The 19,110-nt window shown below is 53.5% G+C and overlaps 1 protein-coding gene across 1 annotated transcript in view; it reads right to left on the bottom strand.

The window, feature by feature from the left end:
* Window positions 1–8,687, bottom strand: part of LOC140731551 (uncharacterized) — a 44,463-nt gene extending 35,776 nt beyond the window's left edge. Inside the window, exons 1-3 of the mRNA XM_073053042.1 lie at window positions 8,354–8,687; window positions 2,851–3,005; window positions 1,016–1,118 (exon numbers count right to left, since the gene is read on the bottom strand). Coding sequence (XP_072909143.1) covers window positions 1,016–1,118; window positions 2,851–2,979 — 232 coding nt within the window. The 5' untranslated portion in view covers window positions 2,980–3,005; window positions 8,354–8,687. The remainder of the gene's footprint in view (window positions 1–1,015; window positions 1,119–2,850; window positions 3,006–8,353) is intronic.
* Window positions 8,688–19,110: the final 10,423 nt, after the last annotated feature.

Genomic DNA, 19,110 nt, shown 5'->3' with positions numbered 1-19,110 from the left:
ACTGCCCTCTACTCCTTATTGCAAACACATCTGCATCAACAAGAGTCACAGAGCAAGACAGCACAGATAAGGCCCTTCAGCACAACCAGTCCATACTGACCATGGTACACACCCAGCTCGTCTCAATTTCCTGTGTTCAGGCCATATTCCTTAAGCCCCCACCTCCTCCATGTACTTGTCCAAGTTCTTCTGTTGTACCTGCCAGAACCACTTCCTCTGGCAGCTCATTCTACAAACTCACCACCCTCTGGGTGAAAAAGTTGCCCCTCAGGTCCTTTTAAAATCTTTCCCCTCTCTTTCACCCTAAATCTATGCCCCCTAATTTTGGATTCCCCAAACCTGGGGAGAAGTCTGCTACCATCTCTCGTTACTTTAAACATTTCTATAAGGTCACCCCTCTCCCTATAATTCAAGCTGTCTCATCCCAGCAACATCCTTGTGAAATCTTTCCTGCACTCTTTCCAGTTTAACCACATCTTTTGTATGATAGGGTGACCAAAACTGTGCAAGTACTCCAAATGTAGTTTACCAATGACTTGTTCAACTGTAACGTAATGTCCCAGCTCCTATATTCAATGTCCTGACTGATGAAGGTCCAGCGTACTAAACATCCTTTTTATCACCCTGCCTACCTGTGATGGCACTTTCAATGAACCATGCACTTCTACTCCAAGGTTTCTCTGTTCCATTAAACTCCCTCGTGCCCGACTATTCACAAGATAACTCCTACAATGGTTTGGCTTACCAAAATGCATCTCCTCACACTTCCCTGTATTGAAATCCATTTGCCACTGATCAAGAACACATTGTAATCTGTGATAACCTTCTTCACCATTAACCTGATGAGACACCATCTCCTCACCATTTCCTATTCCCACTCCCCATTCCTATTCACAGACCCCATTCTTTATTCCCAGTCCCAAGCCATCCCTGACTTAATCTGAGCTCTGTTCTGAGTTATTCTGTCATCACCCATGTTCAATATAAGGACTGGTGCTGCCCTCTGCCCTCTGACCTGGACTCCTGGCCTTGGTCGTAATGGATGTCGCTGTCATTTGCAGACTCTTTGTCTGAGCTTTGCTCTTTGGGGTGACCTCAGCAAAGCTTCGACTCTTTACCTGTGGAAGGGATTGAGTTTAGTAATGATCTGGGCCACATCAGCACAGCCAAACCAACCCAGCTCTTGCAACAACAGGTTATTTAGACCTTGCACCTGTTCCATCTCAGTTTGGTCAGGATTGTCCCACATCTCCTGCCTCAGCATCAAACAAGACCCATCAGCCCCGACTAGGAGTTGAGGATGCCATCATCTACCTGCTGAACCGTGTCTACGCCCACCTGGACAAGCCGGCGAGCACTGTGAGGGTCATGTTTTTTTACTTCTCCAGTGCGTTCAACACCATCCGCCCTGCTCTGCTGGGTGAGAAGCTGACAGTGATGCAGGTGGATGCTTCCCTGGTGTCATGGATTATTGATTACCTGACTGACAGACCACAGTACATGCGCTTGCAACACTGTGTGTCAGACAGAGTGGTCAGCAGCACTGGGGCTCCACAGGGGACTGTCCTGTCTCCCTTTCTCTTCAACATCTACACCTCGGACTTCAACTACTGCACAGAGTCTTGCCATCTTCAGAAGTTTTCTGATGACTCTGCCATAGTTGGATGCATCAGCAAGGGAGATGAGGCTGCGTATAGGACTACGGTGCGAAACTTTGTCACATGGTGCAAGCAGAATCATCTGCAGCTTAATGTGAAAAAAACTAAGGAGCTGGTGGTGGACCTGAGGAGGGCTAAGGCACCGGTGATCTCTGTTTCCATCCAAGGGGTCAGTGTGGACATGGTGGAGGATTATAAATACCTGGGGATACGAATTGACAATAAACTGGACTGGTCAAAGAAAACTGAGGCTGTCTACAAGAAGGGTCAGAGCCGTCTCTACTTCCTGAGGAGACTGAGGTCCTTTAACATCTGCCGGACGATGCTGAGGATGTTCTATGAAGCTGTGGTGGCCAGTGCTATCCTGTTTGCTGTTGTGTGCTGGGGCAGCAAGCTGAGGGTAGCAGACACCAACAGAATCAACAAACTCAATCGCAAGGCCAGTGATGTTGTGGGGGTGGAACTGGACTCTCTGACAGTGGTGTCTGAAAAGAGGATGCTGTCCAAGTTGCATGCCATCCTGGACAATGTCTCCCATTCACTCCATAATGTACTGGTTAGGCACAGGAGTACGTTCAGCCAGAGACTCATTCCACCAAGATGCAACACTGAGCGTCATAGGAAGTCATTCCTGCCTGTGGCCATCAAACTTTACAACTCCTCCCTCAGAGTGTCAGACACCCTGAGCCAATAGGCTGGTCCTGGAGTTATTTCCACTTGGAATAATTTATTTTTTATTAATTATTTATGGTTTTATATTGCTATATTTCTTCACTATTTTTGGTTGGTGCGACTGTAACGAAACCCAATTTCCCTCGGGATCAATAAAGTATGTCTGCCTGTCTGTCAACCCAAACTCTCACCCTAGTGTCACACCCACTGGAGGGTGAAATCTTGACTCCAGTGTTACCTCCACTGGAGGGGTCAGTCCTTGACCTCAGTGTCATCCCCACTGGAGAGGTCAGTGCCACACTGGTGGAGGAGGGCTGTGCTGGAACAGTGGAGTCTACCATCAATGAGCAGCCCTTCTGTTCCAAACCTCTCCTAAAAGGAGAGGTCCTTCCCACCCAGATCTCTCACCAATCCCTCCACACCTTGAAGAAATCCAATTCGCCAGTATAACCAGTGCTGTCCAAGAGGTGGAGGTGGGCGACCTTCCCTCATCGCGTTGAGGGTTGATGTGTCCTCCTACCTCATTGTGCTGTGTAGGTCTGCGAAGTGAGCGTCCGGCTTGGGGTGGCTGCAATACCGAGGGAGGAGCCTGGCTTCCCCGCACGCCTGCTTTTGTCATCACTCCAACAGTTTTCTTCATGGCTAGCATCTCATTCCCCTCTCTGAGTGAAGAGCCTTGGGAGGAGGCAAAGACACTTTGCACTGGGGCATTACAGAACACGTTACACAGTCCCCAAGTACTTGCCCACTGACACTTCAGCCTCAATTCCTAAGAGAAGGCCACATAGTCCCAGTGCCAATTGTACACTGCTTCAGCAAAACGCTTTACAAATTCTGTCCCAATGAATGCCACAATTTCCAGAAACACACATAAAATTCTGGAGGAACTCAACAGGTCAGGCAGCGTCAATGGAGAGGAATTAACAGTCAACATTTCAGTCCGAGACCCTTCATTAGGATACTGTAAGATTATAACACTATGAGAGTTGTGAACAGGGTAGATAGTTAGAGTCTTTTCCCAGGGTGTAAATGTCAAATAGTAAAGGCAGAAGTTTAAGGTGAGAGGGAGGACGTTTAAATAAAATGCAGATTTTGATTTACACAGAGTACAGTGGATGCCTGCAACATACTGTCAGGGATGGTAGCAGAAGCAGATTCAATAGGAATGTTTAAAAGTAATTTAAACAGATATAAAATGTGGAATATTAATCACCTGCAGATGGGATTTGTTTTAATAAATTCAGTAAGGGTGACTAAGTTTATGGGAAGAAGGCAGGAGAATGAGGGAAAAATATACCAGTCCATGAGTGTTGTCCGTGCTGTAATTGTTATATGAGACCATAAGACCTCATGGAGAAGTGAGCAGCCGGAAGTCATGGTACCAACAACACAGGTAGGAGAAGGGATGAGGTCCTGTAGAGAAATATGGTAGATCAGTCATGATTAAAAGGCAGAGTGGCCAGTTTCTGCCCTATTTCTAACGGTCTTATTTTGGTATCACTGTTGGCACAGACAGACAAAAGGGCCTGTTCCTGGCTGTACTGGACTACACTTCTAATGTAACACACACAAAATGCTGGTGGAACTCAGCAGGTCAGCCAGTGTCTGTGGAAATGAACACACAGCAACATTTTGGGCCGAAAGCAGGAACTTAACAACTCTCGGTCCCGTTAATTTCTCCAGTGCCTTTGCTTTAACTAAAATTAATGTCTTTGATTAGCCCTTTGGTTCCGCAGCATTTCTGGGAAGTTACTTGTGGTTTACTGTGTGAAGACAAAGTGAAAGCATTTCAAACATGAGAAAATCTGCAAGGGTTGGAAATCCAAAACAACACAACAGCACACTGGAGCAACTCAGCAGGTCAGGAAAAGAATCGATGGAAAAGAATAAACAGTCGACTTTTCAGTCCAAGACCCCAAAACGTTGACTGTTTACTGTTTTCCATAGATGCTGCCCGGCCTGCTCAGTTCCTCCAGCATTTTGTGTGTGTTGCATGAAAGTATTTGTTCAATTGCTCCGCACTTCCTGTGTTCCCCATTTTAAATTCTCCTGCTCTCCTGCTTCTGACCAGAAGGAACTCACATTTGTCTCCACTGATTTTACACATTTGGGGAGGGTTTTTCTGAGGGAAGCATTATGTATAAAGAAGGACTGCCCTCTCCCCATAACTATTGATGCTCTGTCGAATCAATAATCCATCAACCTCTGCTTTAAATATACCCAATGATTTGGCCGCCACAGCTGTCTGTAGCAATTATTCACCACCCTCTGGCTAAAGAAATCCCCTCTCATCTCTGTTCTAAATTGAATGTCCCTCTACTCTGAGTCTGTACCTTCTACTCTTAGACTGCCCCAGTATAGGAACCATCCTCTCTACATCCACTCTATCTGTGTCCTCTGGTCCTAGACTCCCCCAGTATAGGAACCATCCTCTCCACATCCACTCTATCTGTGTCCTCTGGTCCTAGACTCCCCCAGTATAGGAACCATCCTCTCCACATCCACTCTATCTGTGTCCTCTGGTCCTAGACTCCCCCAGTATAGGAAACATCCTCTCCACATCCACTCTATCTGTGTCCTCTGGTCCCAGACTCCCCCACTATAGGAACCATCCTCTCCACATCCACTCTATCTGTGTCCTCTGGTCCTAGACTCCCCCACTACAGGAACCATCCTCTCCACACCCACTCTATCTGTGTCCTCTGGTCCTAGACTGCCCCAGTATAGGAATCATCCTCTCCACATCCACTCTATCTGTGTCCTCTGGTCCTAGACTCCCCCAGTATAGGAAACATCCTCTCCACAACCACTCTATCTGTGTCCTCTGGTCCTAGACTCCCCCAGTATAGGAACCATCCTCTCCACATCCACTCTATCTGTGTCCTCTGGTCCCAGACTCCCCCACTATAGGAACCATCCTCTCCACATTCACTCTATCTGTGTCCTCTGGTCCCAGACTCCCCCACTATAGGAAACATCCTCTCCACATCCACTCTATCTGTGTCCTCTGGTCCCAGACTCCCCCACTATAGGAACCATCCTCTCCATATCCACTCTATCTGTGTCCTCTGGTCCTAGACTCCCACACTATAGGAAACATCCTCTCCACACCCACTCTATCTGTGTCCTCTGGTCCTAGACTCCCCCAGTATAGGAACCATCCTCTCCACATTCACTCTATCTGTGTCCTCTGGTCCTAGACTCCCCCAGTATAGGAAACATCCTCTCCACATCCACTCTATCTGTGTCCTCTGGTCCTAGACTCCCCCAGTATAGGAAACATCCTCTCCACAACCACTCTATCTGTGTCCTCTGGTCCCAGACTCCCCCACTATAGGAACCATCCTCTCCACATTCACTCTATCTGTGTCCTCTGGTCCTAGACTACCCCACTATAGGAAACATCCTCTCCACATCCACTCTATCTGTGTCCTCTGGTCCTAGACTCCCCCCACTATAGGAAACATCCTCTCCACATCCACTCTATCTGTGTCCTCTGGTCCTAGACTCCCCCACTATAGGAAACATCCTCTCCACATCCACTCTATCTGTGTCCTCTGGTCCTGGACTCCCCCAGTATAGGAAACATCCTCTCCACATCCACTCTATCTGTGTCCTCTGGTCCTAGACTCCCCCACTATAGGAAACATCCTCTCCACATCCACTCTATCTGTGTCCTCTGGTCCTAGACTCCCCCCACTATAGGAAACATCCTCTCCACATCCACTCTATCTGTGTCCTCTGGTCCTAGACTCCCCCACTATAGGAAACATCCTCTCCACATCCACTCTATCTGTGTCCTCTGGTCCTGGACTCCCCCACTATAGGAAACATCCTCTCCACATCCACTCTATCTGTGTCCTCTGGTCCTAGACTCCCCCACTATAGGAAACATCCTCTCCACATCCACTCTATCTGTGTCCTCTGGTCCTAGACTCCCCCAGTATAGGAAACATCCTCTCCACATTCACTCTATCGAGGGCTTTTAATATGCAAACAACAACACACACAAAATGCTGGTAGAACACAGCAGGCTAGGCAGCATCTATAGGGAGAAGCGCTGTCGACGTTTCGGGCCGAGACCCTTCAGCTTTTAATATGCAATAGGTTTCAATAAGATCCCCCTCGTTCTCCACTCCAACTCCCATCACACCCCCGTGAAAGCCTGCGCTCTGCACCTCCTGGCCAGGACCAGATATCTCCGCTCCCCTTGGGAGAGGGGAGAGAAGTCTTCCGACGGCAGCCAGCCCTTCGAGTGATGGGACAGTCCCAGACAGAGAAAGCCCTCTCACCAGTGGTGAACTGAGGGAGCTTAGCCCGAATGGCAATTAGCAACATGGTTCAGGAAGAAATGGCTGACCCTCAGAGGGTGTGGGAAGAAGAGCTGGAGGGGTAGAGGATAGATTGTGGGCCAAAGGGAGGGCAAGGGGATTTGGGGGTAGCAGGAATTGGAGTGGAAGGGCAGGGGTTTGCAAGGGGGGATGTTACGGGAAAGGCTACAGAGAGGAAACAATTGAATTTCAGAGGAGGGTTAGGTGGGGAGGAGGAGGTATCCATGAATATCCTGTTTACTTCTGCCTTTTCTTGTCAACATTTAGCTTATTATGATCATTGGTCTATAGTTTCTCCAGAGAGCCAAGGTTTATAAATAGGCTGCAGCTCCAAATACCCAGAACACAGACCTCTGAGCTTGGTCACACCCTGGTCAGCGTTCCATCTGACACATCACTGACTCTCCAACAGGTTGTGCAATGTGGCCTAAAGCTAGTCACAGACACACTCACCCACAGACACACACACACACACACACACACACACACACACGTACTCACACACAGACACACGCACACACACATGCACTCACACACAGACACACGCACACACACCCACAGACAGACACACGCACACACACCCACACTCACCGACAGACAGACACACACACACGCACTCACACACAGGCACACGCACACACACTCACACACAGACACACTCACCCACAGACAGACACACACACACACACTCACCGACAGACAGACACACACACACACACGCACTCACAGACACACTCACCCACAGACACACACACACACGCACTCACACACAGGCACACGCACACACACGCACACACACTCACACACAGACACACTCACCCACAGACAGACACACACACGCACACACACACACTCACACACACAGACAGACAGACACACACACACACGCACACTCACACACAGACACACACACGCACACACACTCACACACAGACAGACACACACACGCACCCACACACATTCACACACACATGCACGCACACACACTCACAGACACACTCACCCACACACACACAATCTCATTGAATGGCAGAGCAGGCTCGACAGGCCAGATGGCTACACCCACACCTACTTCTTATAGACTCAGAGAGATGGACAGACACACACGCATACAAATGGTCACACACACACACACACATCGATGCACACAGGTAGACAAACAATCACACACACAGATAGACACACACTCACACTCTGACACAGAACCTTGTCACAAACTCTGAACCCAAACTCCACACCACAACATTAACATTAAATCTCAAATCCTAATCATGATCTCATATTCATGAGATATGAATAACTAACCCAGTGCCTTTTCTGGTTACCGTCTCCCCACCCCATCAAAGGTTGGTTTGGCTCTCATGGGGGAGAGTGGACATGGCCAGCCTGTTCAGCACAGTAACACGAGCTGTCTCACTCTCCCAGCTCCTGAGACTGTACACCCCGGCCATAAGAATGGATTCCATGTGGAATAGCTGACACATACCCGGAGATTATGACTTGTATGAATGTCCCCACACATAGACACAGGCTCACCAACACACACACACACACACACACACACACACACACACACACACACACACACACACACACACACACACACACACACACACACACACACACACACACACACACACACACACACACACACACACACACACACACTCAATTGAGAAACAATACACTCACCTCTGACGATCCGGAATGAAAGTAGCAAGCCGAGGGCTGTAATGGGCCCAAACCTGCAAGGCGCTTTGAATTCACAGAGTGTTCATTCTCCCAGAAGAGGAAACCCACAGAGTTAGAGAAGGCAGAGAACAGCTGCTCCAGAGCAGAAGGAAGCTACCCCAATGTTAGGCAGACTCTATTCTGGACAACTGATCCTCACCGGGGAAGCAGAGATACCCGTCCACTTGTGACCCTGTTCACTCTGTGTACAGGGCAGTGAGTGCAGTGATGCCGAGCTTAGGTTCCCCAACTTCCTGCTCCACATCCCAGCCCAGAAGATATCAGTGCTTTAATCGTAACTAATTATTAGGAATGAAGTAAAGACTCTTGGCAGATACAGAGATTGAGGTAAGAATGAGGAAGTGACGGAACATGATTAGTCAGCGCACACTGCTCACTGCAAAACAGCCTCTGGTTGCCCTGCACACAGACTAAGGATCTCTGAGCTTCAGAGCTTCAGAGTCCTCTCCGACTCAACATCAGAAACAGGACCGAGGCAATTCGGCCCTCCTTCCTGCTCCTGCAGCCAGTGAGGTAACGGCCAATCTTATCATAGAAAAATTCAAGGAAAACAGGCAGCCAGTGTGGGTTTGTAAATGGGAAGGTCATGCTTGAGCAGCTGTTTTGGAATGAGCACTATGAGCTGTGAAGAAAGCGGAACCAGCTGGTGCTCAGGTTCCCAAAGCCACATCAACAGTCATTGTGGAAAAGCTGTGAGAGGTGAGGAGGGTCTCGGAGTAGGGTGACGGAACCTCAGCTCTTTACATCTCGTTTAAGGTCGTAAGGACCCAGGGGTGGGCAGGAAAGGAAATTACATTCACAACACAAGACCTAGTGATGAGCTGTGATTCCTTCTGTGTTGTCATTTAGCTATACATAAAAGAGAAAGCTATTTCATAGATGTTGAGGGACTGCAGAGCTCAGAGGGCAGATTGAAAGGTTGGTATACATGAAGGGGCAGCAAACTAAAAGAATATTATTGTTCATTGTGAGAACTAAAGACTAGTGGAGAGGTTGTGCTTCAGTGGTTAGGGCACTAGTGTGGCCACGTGGAGAAGAGTTCACAATACTCCTTATGCAAGAACATAAAACACTACAACATAATACAGGCCCTTCAACCCACAATGTTCTGCTGACCCTTTAACCTACTCTAAGAGAAATCTAACCCTTTCCTCCCACATAGCCCTCCATTTTTCTATCATCCATGTGCCTATCTAAGAGTCTTTTAAATGCCCCAATCTACCTGCCTCTACCAGCCCCACAACATGTTCTAAGCACCCACCACAGTCTGTGTAAAAAAAACCTACCTCTGTCTGACACCTCCCCCTGTACTTAGTGTGGTAAACTATGTATACCTGTCTGGACACGCCCCTCTGCTTGACTGTTCCAGTGGCTCCTCCCACAGACCCCTGTATAAAGGCAATTGGGGCACTGCTCCCTCCTCAGTCTCCGAGATGCTGTGCTCCATTTGGCTGTTAATAAAAGCCTATGGTTTGCCTCCCGTCTCCGAGAGTAATTGATGGTGCATCACTTAGCTCCAACACCTTAAAATGATGGCCCTGGTCTTAGACATTTCTGTCCTGGGGGGGGGAAATCTCCGGCTGTCCACTCAATCTACGCCTTTTATAATCTTGTACCTCTCTAACAAGTTGCCTCTTATTCTCCTCTCCAAAGAGAAAAGCCCTAGCTTGCTCAACCTGTCCTCATAAAACACCCTCTCCAATCCAGGCAGCATCCTGGTGAATCTCCTCTGCACCCTCTCCAATCCAGGCAGCATCCTGGTGAATCTCCTCTGCACCCTCTCCAATCCAGGCAGCATCCTGGTGAATCTCCTCTGCACCCTCTCTAATCCAGGCAGCATCCTGGTGAATCTCCTCTGCACCCTCTCCAATCCAGGCAGCATCCTGGTGAATCTCCTCTGCACCCTCTCCAATCCAGGCAGCATCCTGGTGAATCTCCTCTGCACCCTCTCCAATCCAGGCAGCATCCTGGTGAATCTCCTCTGCACCCTCTCCAATCCAGGCAGCATCCTGGTGAATCTCCTCTGCACCCTCTCCAATCCAGGCAGCATCCTGGTGAATCTCCTCTGCACCCTCTCTAATCCAGGCAGCATCCTGGTGAATCTCTTCTGCACCCTCTCTAATCCAGGCAGCATCCTGGTGAATCTCCTCTGCACCCTCTCTAATCCAGGCAGCATCCTGGTCAATCTCCTCTGCACCCTCTCTAATCCAGGCAGCATCCTGGTCAATCTCCTCTGCACCCTCTCTAATCCAGGCAGCATCCTGGTCAATCTCCTCTGCACCCACTCTAATCCAGGCAGCATCCTGGTGAATCTCCTCTGCACCCTCTCCAATCCAGGCAGCATCCTGGTGAATCTCCTCTGCACCCTCTCCAATCCAGGCAGCATCCTGGTGAATCTCCTCTGCACCCTCTCTAATCCAGGCAGCATCCTGGTCAATCTCCTCTGCACCCTCTCCAATCCAGGCAGCATCCTGGTGAATCTCCTCTGCACCCTCTCCAATCCAGGCAGCATCCTGGTCAATCTCCTCTGCACCCTCTCCAATCCAGGCAGCATCCTGGTGAATCTCCTCTGCACCCTCTCCAATCCAGGCAGCATCCTGGTCAATCTCCTCTGCACCCTCTCTAATCCAGGCAGCATCCTGGTGAATCTCCTCTGCACCCTCTCCAATCCAGGCAACATCCTGGTCAATCTCCTCTGCACCCTCTCCAATCCAGGCAGCATCCTGGTGAATCTCCTCTGCACCCTCTCTAATCCAGACAGCATCCTGGTCAATCTCCTCTGCACCCTCTCTAATCCAGGCAGCATCCTGGTCAATCTCCTCTGCACCCTCTCTAATCCAGGCAGCATCCTGGTCAATCTCCTCTGCACCCTCTCTAATCCAGGCAGCATCCTGGTCAATCTCCTCTGCACCCTCTCTAATCCAGGCAGCATCCTGGTCAATCTCCTCTGCACCCTCTCTAATCCAGGCAGCATCCTGGTGAATCTTCTCTGCACCCTCTCCAATCCAGGCAACATCCTGGTCAATCTCCTCTGCACCCTCTCCAATCCAGGCAGCATCCTGGTGAATCTCCTCTGCACCCTCTCTAATCCAGACAGCATCCTGGTCAATCTCCTCTGCACCCTCTCTAATCCAGGCAGCATCCTGGTCAATCTCCTCTGCACCCTCTCTAATCCAGGCAGCATCCTGGTCAATCTCCTCTGCACCCTCTCTAATCCAGGCAGCATCCTGGTCAATCTCCTCTGCACCCTCTCTAATCCAGGCAGCATCCTGGTCAATCTCCTCTGCACCCTCTCTAATCCAGACAGCATCCTGGTGAATCTCCTCTGCACCCTCTCTAATCCAGGCAGCATCCTGGTAAATCTCCTCTGCACCCTCTCTAAAGCTTCGACAGTCTTCCAAGAATGAGGTGACCAGGATGCTCCATGTGTGTGATCTGCAGACAAAGTAAGCTTTTCACTATAGCTGGGAGCATGTGACAACAATTAACCAATTTTGATTCCTCATCCCTGATAACTCACCCAATACACAGTAACAGTTTGCTTTGTTGAATTACTCTTACTTAATACATACACCTGATCCCCTCCTTTTCAGATTTCCAGTCTCTGCACCTAGTCATACAGTGATACAGTAAAGAGGCCCTTCAGCGCACTGAGTCACCGATGATCATCAACCACTCATTCTACGACCCACTTAGACACGGTAGACAAATGACAGCTGCCAGTTAACTGACCACGGCATCTCATTGGGACATGGGAGGAAACCAGAGCACCAGGAGAAACGCCTGTATGGAGTCTGTCGAAGGGAGAATGTACCGACTTCACACAGGTGGCAGCAAAGTTCAAGAGTGAAACAGTGAGGCAGCAGCACTGTCATCTGCCCCACCTTGAAGCTCCTCCTTTGATGTTCAAATGGGAGTCAGCGCACTTTCACCTTCACCCTCAGCACCACATCAATCTGTCCCAGGAGACACAAGCCACAGGCAACACAGAGTCCCAAAGCTTGGGCTTCCAAGTACAGACCCTCCTCACTGATCCTCCAACAGTGAGACTCTCCCTCAGTACCACAGTGAGAATCTCCCTCAGTACCACTCCCCCCACGGTGAGACTCTCCCTCAGCACCACTTCCCCCACAGTGAGACACTCCCTCAGTACCACGCCCCCCACAGTGAGACTCTCCCTCAGTACCACAGTGAGAATCTCCCTCAGTACCACTCCCCCCACGGTGAGACTCTCCCTCAGCACCACTCCCCCCACGGTGAGACTCTCCCTCAGCACCACTCCCCCCACAGTGAGACACTCCCTCAGCACCACTCCCCCCACGGTGAGACTCTCCCTCAGCACCACTCCCCCCACGGTGAGACACTCCCTCAGTACCACAGTGAGAATCTCCCTCAGTACCACTCCCCCCACGGTGAGACTCTCCCTCAGCACCACTCCCCCCCACGGTGAGACTCTCCCTCAGTACCACTCCCCCCCACAGTGAGACTCTCCCTCAGTACCACAGTGAGAATCTCCCTCAGTACCACTCCCCCCACGGTGAGACTCTCCCTCAGCACCACTCCCCCCACAGTGAGAGTCTCCCTCAGTACCACTCCCCCCCACAGTGAGAGTCTCCCTCAGTACCACTCCCCCCCACAGTGAGACTCTCCCTCAGTACCACTCCCCCCACAGTGAGAATCTCCCTCAGTACCACAGTGAGAATCTCCCTCAGTACCACTCCCCCCACGGTGAGACTCTCCCTCAGTACCACAGTGAGAATCTCCCTCAGTACCACTCCCCCCACGGTGAGACTCTCCCTCAGTACCACAGTGAGAATCTCCCTCAGTACCACTCCCCCCACAGTGAGACTCTCCCTCAGTACCACAGTGAGAATCTCCCTCAGTACCACTCCCCCCACGGTGAGACTCTCCCTCAGCACCACTCCCCCCACAGTGAGACACTCCCTCAGTACCACGCCCCCCACAGTGAGAATCTCCCTCAGTACCACTCCCCCCACGGTGAGACTCACCGTCAGCACCACTCCCCCCACAGTGAGACTCTCCCTCAGCACCACTCCCCCCACAGTGAGACTCTCCCTCAGTACCACTCACCCCACAGTGAGAATCTCCCTCAGTACCACTCCCCCCACAGTGAGAATCTCCCTCAGCACCACTCCCCCCACAGTGAGACTCTCCCTCAGCACCACTCACCCCACGGTGAGACTCTCCCTCACCAACACTCCCCCCACGGTGAGACTCTCCCTCAGTACCACTCACCCCACGGTGAGACTCTCCCTCAGTACCACTCCCCCCCACAGTGAGACTCTCCCTCAGCACCACTCCCCCCCCACGGTGAGACTCACCCTCAGCACCACTCCCCCCACAGTGAGACTCTCCCTCACCAACACTCCCCCCACGGTGAGACTCTCCCTCAGTACCACTCCCCCCACAGTGAGACTCTCCCTCAGTACCACTCACCCCACGGTGAGACTCTCCCTCAGCACCACTCACCCCACGGTGAGACTCTCCCTCAGCACCACTCCCCCCCACGGTGAGAGTCTCCCTCAGCACCACTCCCCCCCACAGTGAGACTCTCCGTCAGCACCACACCCCCCCCACAGTGAGACTCTCCCTCAGTACCACTCACCCCACGGTGAGACTCTCCCTCAGCACCACTCCCCCCCACAGTGAGAGTCTCCCTCAGTACCACTCCCCCCACAGTGAGAATCTCCCTCAGCACCACTCCCCCCACAGTGAGACTCTCCCTCAGTACCACTCCCCCCACAGTGAGACTCTCCCTCAGCACCACTCCCCCCACAGTGAGAGTCTCCCTCAGTACCACTCCCCCCACAGTGAGAATCTCCCTCAGCATCACACCCCCCACGGTGAGACTCTCCCTCAGCAACACTCCCCCCACGGTGAGACACTCCCAGTGAGACACTCCCTCAGTACCACTCACCCCAACGGTGAGACTCTCCCTCAGCATCACTCCCCCCACAGTGAGACTCTCCCTCAGTACCACTCACCCCACGGTGAGACTCTCCCTCAGCACCACTCCCCCCCCCACAGTGAGACTCTCCCTCAGTACCACTCACCCCAACGGTGAGACTCTCCCTCAGCATCACACCCCCATAGTTAGAATCTCCCTCAGCAAAACTCCCCCCACAGTGAGACTCTCCCTCAGTACCACTCCCCCCCACGGTGAGAGTCTCCCTCAGCAGCACTCCCCCCCACAGTGAGAGTCTCCCTCAGTACCACTCCCCCCACAGAAGGACTCTCCCTCAGCACCACTCCCCCCACGGTGAGAATCTCCCTCAGCATCACACCCCCAATGGTGAGACTCTCCCTCAGCAAAACTCCCCCCACAGTGAGAATCTCCCTCAGCATCACGCCCCACGGTGAGACTCTCCCTCAGTACCACTCCCCCCACGGTGAGACTCTCCCTCAGCACCACTCCCCCCACAGTGAGAATCTCCCTCAGTACCACTCCCCCCACAGTGAGACTCTCCCTCAGTACCACTCCCCCCCCACGGTGAGAGTCTACCTCAGCACCACTCCCCCCCACAGTGAGAGTCTCCCTCAGTACCACTCCCCCCCACAGTTAGACTCTCCCTCAGCACCACTCTCCCCCCACAGTGAGAGTCTCCCTCAGTACCACTCCCCCCCACGGTGAGACTCTCCCTCAGCACCACTCCCCCCGGTGAGACTCTCCCTCAGTACCACTCCCCCCCACGGTGAGAGTCTCCCTCAGCACCACTCCCCCCCACAGTTAGACTCTCCCTCAGCACCACTCACCCCACAGTGAGACTCTCCCTCAGTACCACTCCCCCCCACGGTGAGACTCTCCCTCAGCACCACTCCCCCCGGTGAGACTCTCCCTCAGTACCACTCCCCCCACGGTGAGACTCTCCCTCAGTACCACTCCCCCCCACAGTGAGAGTCTCCCTCAGTACCACTCCCCCCCCACAGTGAGACTCTCCCTCAGTACCACTCCCCCCCACAGTGAGAATCTCCCTCAGCACCACTCCCCCCACAGTGAGACTCTCCCTCAGTACCACTCCCCCCACAGTTAGACTCTCCCTCAGCACCACTCTCCCCCCACAGTGAGACTCTCCCTCAGTACCACTCCCCCCCCACAGTGAGACTCTCCCTCAGTACCACTCCCCCCCACAGTTAGACTCTCCCTCAGCACCACTCCCCCCACAGTGAGACTCTCCCTCAGCACCACTCCCCCCCCACAGTGAGAGTCTCCCTCAGTACCACTCCCCCCCCACAGTGAGACTCTCCCTCAGTACCACTCCCCCCCACAGTGAGAATCTCCCTCAGTACCACTCCCCCCCACGGTGAGAGTCTCCCTCGGCACCACTCCCCCCCACAGTGAGACTCTCCCTCAGTACCACTCCCCCCACAGTGAGACTCTCCCTCAGCACCACTCCCCCCCCCACAGTGATAGTCTCCCTCAGTACCACTCCCCCCCACAGTGAGACTCTCCCTCAGTACCACTCCCCCCCCACGGTGAGACTCTCCCTCAGCACCACTCACCCCACGGTGAGACTCTCCCTCAGTACCACTCCCCCCACAGTGAGAGTCTCCCTCAGTACCACTCCCCCCCCCACAGTGAGACTCTCCCTCAGTACCACTCCCCCCCACGGTGAGACTCTCCCTCAGCACCACTCCCCCCACAGTGAGACTCTCCCTCAGTACCACTCCCCCCCACGGTGAGACTCTCCCTCAGCACCACTCCCCCCCCACAGTGAGACTCTCCCTCAGTACCACTCCCCCCCACGGTGAGACTCTCCCTCAGCACCACTCACCCCACGGTGAGACTCTCCCTCAGTACCACTCCCCCCACAGTGAGAGTCTCCCTCAGTACCACTCCCCCCCCACAGTGAGACTCTCCCTCAGTACCACTCCCCCCCACGGTGAGAGTCTCCCTCAGCACCACTCCCCCCCACAGTGAGAGTCTCCCTCAGTACCACTCCCCCCACAGTTAGACTCTCCCTCAGCACCACTCTCCCCCCACAGTGAGACTCTCCCTCAGTACCACTCACCCCACGGTGAGACTCTCCCTCAGCACCACTCACCCCACGGTGAGACTCTCCCTCAGCACCACTCCCCCCACGGTGAGAATCTCCCTCAGCACCACTCCCCCCACAGTGAGAATCTCCCTCAGTACCACTCCCCCCCACGGTGAGAGTCTCCCTCAGCACCACTCCCCCCCACAGTGAGAGTCTCCCTCAGTACCACTCCCCCCACAGTGAGACTCTCCCTCAGCACCACTCCCCCCCCACAGTGATAGTCTCCCTCAGTACCACTCCCCCCCCACAGTGAGACTCTCCCTCAGTACCACTCCCCCCCACGGTGAGACTCTCCCTCAGCACCACTCACCCCACGGTGAGACTCTCCCTCAGTACCACTCCCCCCACAGTGAGAGTCTCCCTTAGTACCACTCCCCCCCCACAGTGAGACTCTCCCTCAGTACCACTCCCCCCCACGGTGAGACTCTCCCTCAGCACCACTCACCCCACGGTGAGACTCTCCCTCAGTACCACTCCGCCCACAGTGAGAATCTCCCTCAGCATCACACCCCACAGTGAGACTCTCCCTCAGTACCACTCCCCCCACGGTGAGACTCTCCCTCAGTACCACTACCCCCCACGGTGAGACACTCCCAGTGAGACACTCCATCAGTACCACTCACCCCAACGGTGAGACTCTCCCTCAGCACCACTCCCCCCCACAGTGAGACACTCCCTCAGTACCACTCACCCCAACGGTGAGACTCTCCCTCAGCATCACACCCCCATAGTTAGAATCTCCCTCAGCAAAACTCCCCCCACAGTGAGACTCTCCCTCAGTACCACTCCCCCCACAGTGAGACTCTCCCTCAGTACCACTCCCCCCCACGGTGAGAGTCTCCCTCAGCACCACTCCCCCCCACAGTGAGAGTCTCCCTCAGTACCACTCCCCCCACAGTGAGACTCTCCCTCAGCACCACTCACCCCACGGTGAGACTCTCCCTCAGCACCACTCACCCCACGGTGAGACTCTCCCTCAGTACCACTCCCCCCACAGTGAGAGTCTCCCTCAGTACCACTCCCCCCCCACAGTGACACTCTCCCTCAGTACCACTCCCCCCCCACGGTGAGACTCTCCCTCAGCACCACTCACCCCACGGTGAGACTCTCCCTCAGTACCACTCCGCCCACAGTGAGAATCTCCCTCAGCATCACACCCCACGGTGAGACTCTCCCTCAGTACCACTCCCCCCACGGTGAGACTCTCCCTCAGTACCACTACCTCCCACGGTGAGACTCTCCCTCAGCACCACTCCCACCACAGTGAGAATCTCCCTCAGCACCACTCCCCCCACAGTGAGAATCTCCCTCAGTACCACTCCCCCCACAGTGAGAATCTCCATCAGCATCTCCCCCCACAGTGAGAATCTCCCTCACCAACACTCCCCCCATGGTGAGATTCACCCTCAGTATGACTCACCCCACAGTGAGACTCTCCCTCAGCACCAATCTCCCCACAGTGAGACTCTCTATCAGTACCACTCCCCCACAGTGAGAATCTCCCTCAGCATCACACCCCCCACAGTGAGAATCTCCCTCACCAACACTCCCCCCACAGTGCAACTCTCCCTCAGCATCAGTCCCCCACAGTGAGACTCTCTCTCAGCATCTCCCCCCACAGTGAGAATCTCCCTCACCACCACTCCCCCCACAGTGAGAATCTCCCTCACCAACACTCCCCCCACAGTGAGAGTCTCCCTCAGCATCACACCCCTAGTGAGACTCTCCCTCAGCAAAACTCCCCTCACAGTGAGACTCTCCCTCAGCATCACACCCCCATAGTTAGAATCTCCCTCAGCAACACTCCCCCCACAGTGAGACTCTCCCTCAGTAACACTCCCCCAACGGTGAGACTCTCCCTCAGTACCACTCCCCCCACAGTGAGAATCTCCCTCACCAACACTCCCCCCACAGTGAGACTCTCCCTCAGCACCACTCCCCCCACAGTGAGACTCTCCCTCACCAACACTCCCCCCACAGTGAGAATCTCCCTCAGCACCACTCCCCCCACAGTGAGACTCTCCCTCAGCACCACACCCCCCCACAGTGAGAGTCTCCCTCAGTACCACTCCCCCCACAGTGAGAATCTCCCTCAGCACCACTCCCCCCACAGTGAGACTCTCCCTCAGTACCACTCCCCCCCACAGTGAGAGTCTCCCTCAGTACCACTCCCCCCACAGTGAGAATCTCCCTCACCAACACTCCCCCCACGGTGAGAATCTCCCTCACCAACACTCCCCCCACAGTGAGACTCTCCCTCAGCATCACACCCCCCATAGTTAGAATCTCCCTCAGCACCACTCCCCCCCACGGTGAGACTCTCCCTCAGCACCACTCACCCCACGGTGAGACTCTCCCTCAGTACCACTCCCCCCACAGTTGAGAGTCTCCCTCAGTACCACTCCCCCCCCACAGTGAGACTCTCCCTCAGTACCACTCCCCCCCACAGTGAGACTCTCCCTCAGTACCACTCCCCCCCCCACGGTGAGAGTCTCCCTCAGCACCACTCCCCCCCACAGTGAGAGTCTCCTCAGTACCACTCCCCCCACAGTTAGACTCTCCCTCAGCACCAATCTCCCCCCCACAGTGAGACTCTCCCTCAGTACCACTCACCCCACGGTGAGACTCTCCCTCAGCACC

Source organism: Hemitrygon akajei, chromosome 8 (genome assembly GCF_048418815.1).
Source record: "Hemitrygon akajei chromosome 8, sHemAka1.3, whole genome shotgun sequence".
In the NCBI taxonomy this organism is placed as follows: Eukaryota; Metazoa; Chordata; class Chondrichthyes; order Myliobatiformes; family Dasyatidae; genus Hemitrygon; species Hemitrygon akajei.
This window is presented reverse-complemented; position numbering and strand designations above follow the sequence as displayed.